The sequence below is a fragment of the Phocoena sinus genome, chromosome 1 (assembly GCF_008692025.1).
Source record: "Phocoena sinus isolate mPhoSin1 chromosome 1, mPhoSin1.pri, whole genome shotgun sequence".
In the NCBI taxonomy this organism is placed as follows: Eukaryota; Metazoa; Chordata; class Mammalia; order Artiodactyla; family Phocoenidae; genus Phocoena; species Phocoena sinus.
In genome coordinates this window covers 104,804,999-104,814,305 of record NC_045763.1, presented here as the reverse complement: position 1 = coordinate 104,814,305, position 9,307 = coordinate 104,804,999, and the positions used below count along the sequence as shown (strand labels likewise).

General features: G+C 42.8%; 1 protein-coding gene across 1 annotated transcript in view; it reads left to right on the top strand.

Annotated features, from left to right (window-relative positions):
- The first annotated feature begins 258 nt into the window (after positions 1 to 258).
- VTCN1 (V-set domain containing T cell activation inhibitor 1) overlaps positions 259 to 9,307 on the top strand; it is a 49,790-nt gene continuing 40,741 nt past the window's right edge. The window contains 1 exon segment of the mRNA XM_032647793.1: positions 259 to 473. Coding sequence (XP_032503684.1) covers positions 259 to 473 — 215 coding nt within the window.

The following is a 9,307-nucleotide window of genomic DNA, read 5'->3' as shown; positions in this document are numbered from 1 at the left end:
ATGGGCGTGATATTAGAATCTGCACCGTAAGATTGTGAGAAATATGTGAATGAATGCATGTAAAGCGTTTAGCAGACACTTACTCTAAACTGCAAATTCTATTATTATTCTCTCCTTAATTTACTCCAGTGGGGTTTTGTCCTCACTGCACCAAGGTATCTATCACTACTGTCAATGTTTCTAGCGACCTCCATGTTGCCAAATCTAATGTCAGCTTCTCTGATCTGATCTTGTCTTCACAACAGCATTCAACACAAAATGTCCCACGACCGCCTCCTTGAAACACTTTCTTCTATGGTCTCCAAGACGCTACACTCTCCTGAATCCCGCCCTCACCCCTACCCCATGACACTGGTCCCATCTCCTGGAGTTGTCCTCTGCCACTCTACGCCTGGTCGGGTGGTAGCCGCCCTCCTCTGCTGCCCCATGCAGCTCAAAACCACCAGGCTCCACCTCCAGGGAACCCGCCTCTGGTATGAGGAAGTGGCCTTTCACTCATTTCGCATATTCGATGATTGACTGTGCCCTTTGCTAAAAGGCCTCAGGGTCCAGGAACAGACTATAACAGTATGGGGACAATTGCCCTTTAAAAGTGGCTGGTGGAGGAGATATGGGGATATATGTATACATATAGCTGATTCACTTTGTTATACAGCAGAAACTAACAAACCCTTGTAAAGCAATTATACTCTAATAAAGATGTTAAAAAAAAAAGTGGCTGGTGTAAGCTTCAGGGTCAGGATAAAGTCTTACCAGGCGAGGGAGGGCCAGTCGCGTACTAGCAAGGGCTGTGTGAGAGGGAGCTTCTTCCAGACCCCAAAGGAGCCCTGGCGGAAGCCTTGAAGCCTGGGGTTAAGTTTCCAGACAGGTCTGGGTGGGAAGCCTGCCGATACAGGGGACACGGGTTTGAGCCCTGGTCCGGGAAGATCCCACATGCCGCGGAGCAACTAAGCCCATGCGCCACAACTACTGAGCCCACATGCCACAACTACTGAAGCCTGTGGGCCTAGTGCCTGTGCTCCACAGCAAGAGAAGCAACCACAATGAGAAGCCTGCACACTGCAACAAAGAGTAGACCCTGCTCACCGCAATTAGAGAAAGCCCACGCACAGCAACAAAGACCCAACACAGCCAAAAATAAATAAAATTTTAAAAAATAAATTAATTTTTAAAAAATTAAATATTTTAAAGCACTTTTATAGTTAAAAAAAATCCTTACACCTTAATATAGCAGCAGTTGTAACTCTATACAGTAATGTGCATTTCTGCACTTTTACTGGGTTGGAAAATGCCATATTGGGCAACCCTTCCTGGAAACACAAGGCCTGGTGGGATGCCCCCATCTGCCCGCTGCCCATTCTGCTCAATCTATTATCCTGTTACATGTGAGCCTCTTGGGGTCCAAGCAACGTGCCCAGTCAAGCACCTAACAGTCTCTGTATATAAGTATTTTTACACAGTGGTTCCCAAAGTGAGTTCTGAGGACACTGATACAGCAACGTTTTTCCCAGAAGAGTTCTGTGGTCAAGCAAGATTGGAAGTGCTGAATACTATTAGGTTGGACTACATGAAATTGCCAATGTTCAATTGTGTTTGACCTCCGAAAGAGGGATTTCAAATGGTCCAACCTAGTACATACTCCGCTAGGACACTCACTATGCATATTACCGTATTAAGAGCTTTTGAAAAGTCCTATAGTTAAAGAAATCTATTTCATTGTGATTGACTCAGTGTAATCCTTTTAAAAATAATACTTATTGATATACATCAGGACACACTTTGGAAAACTCGGGCCTGGAGTAATTACAAAAGAACAGAAGTCATGGATAGAAAAACGAACATGAATGTAGGAGCCTAGGGGAGCATGAAAGCTGAGCAAAGGCTCAGGAGGGAGGGGGCAGGTGGATATTTTCCTTGCCGGACTGCCTGCCCAGCTTTGATATCCAAAGTCATCATATTTTTCAGCCCTTCCCCTGCTGCAGTGATTCTTCCTGACCGACCTCTGCTTTTTTTCTCCCTCATAAACATGTAGGGAGGATTCATGAACTGACAGCAATGGTTCACCTCATATTCCTCAAATGACAGATACTAAATAAACATGGGTATTATTTTGACTGCTCTCTCATTATAATTACTAGTTCATCTTTTCAGGATGTTATTATCCCAGTTCATAAGTGTTCATCTAATTTGCTTACAACTAGGAGGTGAGTTAAGCTAATCTAGGGGCAGGCAGGAGGCTCGCCCTGGCTGGGGTGCCCCGGGGAGCACCTCCCACGTGCTGTATAAAGAACATGGGCACATGGCCAGCTTTGAATATGTTGTTCTCCAGGGACCAGAGCCAGATGTCTAAGACAGAGACTGGAATTGTCGGACAGGGTAGGTTGAAGTGGCAGACAGTGACACAGAGGCTTGGCCAGGACTAAATCCTCCGTGCTTCTACTCCCTCCCCACCCCCCACCCCCACACTGTCCCACTGTCTGGAATTCTTCCCACCAGAGAGCCTTTAACAGGGTTGTCCGTCATTCACATGCTACCTAGGGGACATCAGCGTGGCGGACTCTCAGTGCAGCCATTAGGCATTTTGACATCACCTGGCCCCTCTGGTCATCTAGCAGGTGTTAGGTGTGGGTATGAATTATCTGATATTCCAGGGAAGTGGAAGATGAGAATCGAAAGGTAGGGTGATGCCTGCCTGTGAGAGCACAGAGTTTATTTAAAGTTGTTACTTGTAGTGTGGTGGGATTTAAATGACATTAAATGGGACCCTGACAGTTTTGTGCCCTGCAGTGGAAGGCACTGCCCAGAGTGAGCGTGCTCACAGAAGAAATCCGTGGCCTCTCAGGGACATTGCTGCAAACATATAATTACCAGGAAAGGAAAGAACAAGGTTGTTTGATTTCTCATGATGTGAGTGAAAACAAAGACTTTGACTTCGGCTCCTTTCTGCGTGTGATCCTATACCAGTCGCTTAATTTTTCTTGTTAAGTAAGGGCAATAAATGGACCCCCCAGAACCGCCTTGAGGATCAAAAGTGACAAGGTACAAGAGGTGGTCATGATAGTGACACTGACGGCAACACATAGCTCTCTTGCAATACCTGACGTGTCTACATCTTTCATTGAGAAGCTGCCTTGCCCATTGGAGAAATAGAACCTTTAAAAAGAACCAAGACCCATACACCCATTAAAATAGGCAGAGATATTAAAAAGCAACGGTCCTTTATGTCCAATTGTTCATTTCCCTTCAGGTTCAGCTTCCAGAGGGTCTGTCTGTATTAGGGATGTAGCCCGACATTTTGGATCTCTTGGCCAACAATTTATGTCAGTTCTGCAGTTGGCCTTCTTATGGGATCACCTCACAGTCCCACAGCTTCATAATCATGGCCTCCAATGTTGGGTTCCTCCCGCGTGCCAGTACACTTCTGCAAGTTCTGCGTACCTTATTGATTAATTAAACAAATTTTTACTGATCATCTACTTTGTACCTGGCACCACAGATCCTAGGATTACAGTCAGGGACAAGGTATAGGGCCCCCCATCATTTAGAGTACAGACGAGAAGGGGAGACGGATAGATAAACACACAGTTACAATCCTGTATGCTCAGTGCCACCACAGGCCAGTTGCAGAATGCTTTGGGATCAACTTCTAACCCAGTCGTGGTGGTGGTGATTTGTGGTGCGTCATTCCAGAGATTTCCTGGAGCAGGTAGTTTCTGAGTGGGAGTTAGCCAAGCAAGGAGAAGTGAGGAGAATATCCAGGCAAAGGGCAAGACCTATGGGGGGCGGGGCGGGGATGGGAAGAGGAAAGCAGAGTGGTAGCTGCAGAGATAAGCATGAGCTGGATTTAATCTCCTCAACAGCTGAACAAGGTGGGTTTTATCTTCCCACTTCGCAGCTGAGCAAATCAAGGCATAGAGTGACATGAGAAAGTGAATGGGGATGTTTGGGAGAATGATTAGAAGATGGCAAAACCAGCAGATGAAATCAAATCCTTTTTTTTAAATTGGGGTATAATTGTTTTACAATGTTGTGTCAGTTTCTACTGTACAGCGAAGTGAATCAGCTCTATGTATGTGTGTATATATATATATATATATATATATATATGTGTGTATATATATATATCCCCTCTTTTTTGGATTTCCTTCCCATTTAGGTCACCACTCAAATCATTTCTGAGAATGATTTTCAAATGGCAGGAAGAGATGGTGAGGTCAGGATCCACTGCTTAATGGTCAGACTCTGCTGGGCCCATGGTGCCCCTTACTGACACTTTTCTCCCAAGGATCGTCAATCTCACTGCTTATCCATTATCACAACTGTTTAGTACAACATAAGCAAAGGGAATAAAAAATAGAGTCTAGATCTATCTGCCTCCAAAGTCTATGCCATTTTCTAGTCTAGAAAAAAGTTATTTTATTTTTGATACTATGATTAGGTGTGTGGAGCAGCTGGGGAAGTCGGGTGGCTAGGCTGGTGCAAGGTGGATCTTACAAGGCAACTTCCCCTTACGGCCAAGGTCTTGGTAGCTGCACTTTATCAAGAGCCCAGGAGCCCAGCTTCCCAGGAGTCCCAGTGACAAAACCCCAAATGCCAGGTTCCACTGCCTTTCTTTGAAAGCCTTTAGAAGTAAAACTCTGAAGTGTTAGCAGAGAGGACTATTGGTATGAGAAAGAAGGTTTTGATATTACAAAGCTATCAAGATCTTGGTTCTTTTGGAACGCTAGAAGAATTTTTTTCCCCTTAAAGAGATCCCCCAAAACTTCTGTGCTTAAACTGTAGGAGAAGACTAAAACCTTGAAAGCTTTTGAACATGACCAAAACTTTGAAAAAAAGATAAATCTGGTTGTTTTCTCATATTCTAGGTTGACATTTCTCATAGGCAAAATACTATGAAATGCTTGACTTTTGTAAATCCAGCAAATAACTAATTATACTTTCACTAATAATGACCCCAACATATTCCATTTATTCTAATAAGTGTGTTATCTGAATGTAAGTGCTAATTTTCTGAGGCAGAAAGTGTGGGACCTACAAGAGAATCTGTTTAATACGTGTAGAGGATCCTGCTAGCTTCCCAGTTTCCTACCCTTAAGGCAAAATTGTAAAGAAGCAAGGCACAGGATGGTGGCTTTCATCAGCATCCCCAAAAGGTGTTGAATTGTGAAGGATGTGCTCAGTTTATCTGGGGCTCCTGGTACTCTTCACCTGGGTCCCCCAAACTGAGGCTGTTCTCCAATCATCACCTCGGGTACCTTGTGAACAGCCTATGGAGTTATGAAGAACACGTCTGCTAACTTAAAGGAAGAAAAACAAGTTATGGGTAACTTCTAGCACACACTCACTGGGTCCTGGCTCTTCCCGTGGGAGTTCTACAGAAAGTACAAACCATTGACCTAGGAAATCGTTGTAAGTTAACAACTTTGTGGGAGCATCTAACTGAAAGATGCCTGTTCACCCACCTTCTCAAAGAGAGTTAGGTCAAACCTAGAAGAACTAGAGCAATGCTTTCTTTTTAAAAATATGTTCTCCTTATTTGTTTTACAAAAGTAATGTGGGGTTAGTGGGGAGAATTTGGAAAATACAGAAAAGCACAAAAGAAAAAATGTCTAAATCTATATCATCCTGAACCTGGAGATAACCACCTTCAATGTATCCTTCCAGTCTTTTTTCTCTGTATTTAGATATAATAAACGGTAGCATACGGTACATATTATTTTAGAAACTACTTTCTACTTACCAATTTTGTGAACATTTCTCATATAAGTAAACATTCTCTTATGATGTGATTCTTTACAACTGTGTAGTATTGCCTCTCATGATGAACCTTAATTTACTCACTCAGTTCCCGATTCTTGGACATGTAGGTGCTTCCAGTTATTTGCTCACAACTATTACCTTAATTTCAATCAATGCTATAGTTAACATCCTTGGAAATACATCCTGTTGGTTCTTTCGAATGAACTCCTAGAAGTAGAATCACTGGATCAAGTCTCACTATGCACATTGAAACCTGCTAATACCTGTGGCCAAATTGTCCTCCTATCGCCACCCTAAAGTTTGCTCCAACTCACACCCCTACCAGCCAGCTAGAATCCCCAAAATAATAATTTCTACATAAGCCTTTCTCCAGGACCAGAACTAACCCTGCCAACATTTTGAAAAAGAAAATGGCAAATTTTGTATCCAATGTTCCCACTTTTCCCCATTATTGAGATTTTCTTTCTTATGTCTTAGCCTCCTCTTTCTTTTTATCCTCCACCTCCCCTCCCCCCTCCTCTTTCTTAATTTACCATCCAACCCTGCTCTCAGTAAAGTAACTAAGACATTCATTTACACCCAGGTATCAATGACTAATGAGATAAAATATTACACTATACATCTTAATCACAAACAAAACCAAAGAAATACATTTCTTATAAGGTTTCACTTCATTATCAAGCTGAAGATGAGTTATTGTGAGGTGGAGAAAGCCTCAGAGGTAGTAAAACAGAGACCAGGTGTTTTGGGGTTTTGTTCTTGTTTGTTTTGGTTTATTGAAGTATAGTTGATTTACAATGTGTTAGTTTCTAGTATACAGCAAAGTGATTCAGTCATATACATATTTCAGATTCATTTCCATTATAGTTTATTACTGTATTCTTACTCCTAAAGCTGTTCTTTGGCAAGTCTCCCTTTTATGGAGAGGAAAATGAAGTTCACAGCCTCTTCTTTCTCTGCCCAACTCCTCAGGAAAATCTTGGTGTTTTCTGCTAAGTCTCCTCACCCTCCCACTCATAAGTATGAATTCAATGGAGTAAACCAGGTAGAGAGCACTTCCCTGGTGGCACAGTGGTTAAGAATCTGCCTGTCAATGCAGGGGACACGGGTTTGAGCCCTGGTTGGGGAAGATCCCACATGCTGCGGAGCAACTAAGCCCGTGTGCCACAACTACTGAGCCTGCACTCTGGGGCCCGTGACCCACAACTACTGAAGCCCGTGCGCCTAGAGCCTGTGCTCCACAACAAGAAAAGCCACTGCAGTGAAAAGTCCACGCACCGCAACGAAGAGTAGCCCCCACTCACTGCAACTAGAGAAAGCCTGTGCGCAGCAACAAAGGCCCAATGCAGCCAAAAATTAATTAATTAATTAATTAAAAAAAAAAAAACATGCCAAGAAGTCTGAAAAGGGTATAAGAGAAAGGGAAGAGGATAATGCTGAGAATAGATTTGAGGCCAGGAGGGAGAAGAGCCAGGGAGTGGATTTCAGAGGGAGTTTGGGGAAATTTTTGAGAAGGGAATTTTCTGTTCTAATAAGAACAGAAGTTGGGAAAGAGGATTTTTTTTTTTTTTTTTTTTTTTTTTTAGTTTTTCTGTGCATTATCCATGAAATACCTTCGGATGCTCTCCTAGATGTCCATCGGTTTCAGTCAAACGTTTCTATTGGATTGATATTTCTTTGACTGTAACATTGTCAAAAACCAAACCATGAGATGTTTGGGCTTTATATAGGTTACAATAGGAGCGTGTCTCTGGAGCTTGACAATATTTATGTATAATAGTTAAGAGCTTGTTTCTAAATGTATATTTAGTAGCTAATTTTAAGTGTTTCCTTGAAATCTTCCCTGAAGTGTAATTTAAGTAGACATAACCCTGAAATAAAAATATGGGCTGCCATTCATTTGGGCTGCCTCATGGACATATTTGGATTCATAGAAGAGTGTGTGCTAAAATCAGTTAGCTCAGTTTGGCATTTATCAGATGCCCAGGATGAGTCAGGCACTATGTCTGACACTTAGGGAAATATATGCGACTTGATATATTGATCCAACATGACCGGTAGGTTATAATCAAAGCACAGTTCAACTTTTATCTCCCTCTGACCTTTTAAAGTGCATCCAGTAGGGAAATACATGCTGAAACTTCTGAAGCCTCTGATGAAAACTTGTCCTCTCCATCAGCTGCCTGATGTCTCCTCAGCACCTGGTTCCCCAAAGGTCCACTTCACACATGACTCTCAATGCTCAGGTCCCCTCTCCCAGGTATTCCTATTGGTGGGAACTCATCATGGCTCTAGGATATCTGGCCTGTTGGACAAACTCACCTATTCCTTGCCTTGTAAAAGAGTACTGACCTCCAAATGCATATTCTCCCATTGTCTGTCTGTCTGTCTGTCTCTCTCTCTCTCTCATTGACCTGTTCTAGACCACATTAAATTTCACAAGTATGACTTTGGCTGTACTCCACGGTGTACCCACCACACCCCAACTTTGTGCTTTGTATTTGTGTGTCAAGGAGGGAGAGGAGTATGTCCTCATAGCAGAGAAAAAAATTTTTTTCTCCTAAGAAATAGCATCACAAATCTCTCTCTACTTTGATTCCTTTTTATAGCCCTTCATCTGATTGAGGTGGCTAAGAATCATGGAACTGCCTGTCAAAGATTCCCTTTTTAAACTCTACAGAGTGACGTGGTGTCTCACTTTTGTGTGCAGCATCTATTGTATCTCAAATGTCCACTGAAGCTTTAAATTTAACATCCTATTATTACACAAAAACATAAAGGTACAGTTCCTGTTCTTGAGAAATTGAGAGGAGATTAAAGAAGACACAGATGTATAAACAGATCATTTCAATACAATGTGACAAGCTGTCGGACAGAGAAATGTGCAGGGGACCGTGAGGGCAAGGAGACAGCTTCTGATGCACATCACCACTATTTTCCCTCAAACATTACCTGGAGGAAGGCCACACACAAAAGAATAAGGAGTCTGTGTAGCTTGCAGAAAAATCTATCAATGAGCTGCTCCTCTAATGCTGTTAAGGCAGGGAAGAAGGGAGCTGTATTTTGTTCGGTCCTCAAATGGAGTTTATGCCACTGAGCCCCAGAACCCTAGAGATGTCCCATCTGGCTGTCCAAACAGATACAAACCACTTTACACACTGAGAGGATCAAACCAAGGCTGTGTGTCTCAGGACCAACAGGACTGTTGTAATCTCCGTTGTTTTGCCTAGTGTCCCTCCGAGCCATTGAATTATCCCAGAAATTCAAATAATTATGAATCCACACTATGTCTTTCAGACCTCGTTCACCTGGAAGTAACACACACAACCATTGTCAAACCACAGTTCCCATTTTTGGAAAGATTGCTCCCATAACCAGACACCATTTCAGAGCAAGAAGCAGCATTTCGTCCAAGAAATGCCCCTTTCGGTCCTGGCTCCTTCCTGGGATTCTCAGCTCGGTGGCCACCGGAACTGTTGTATTTGACTAAAATGTGAAAAATTGTTTCTGTCATTGTTTTGAGTAAGATATGCCTAGAAAGGGGGAG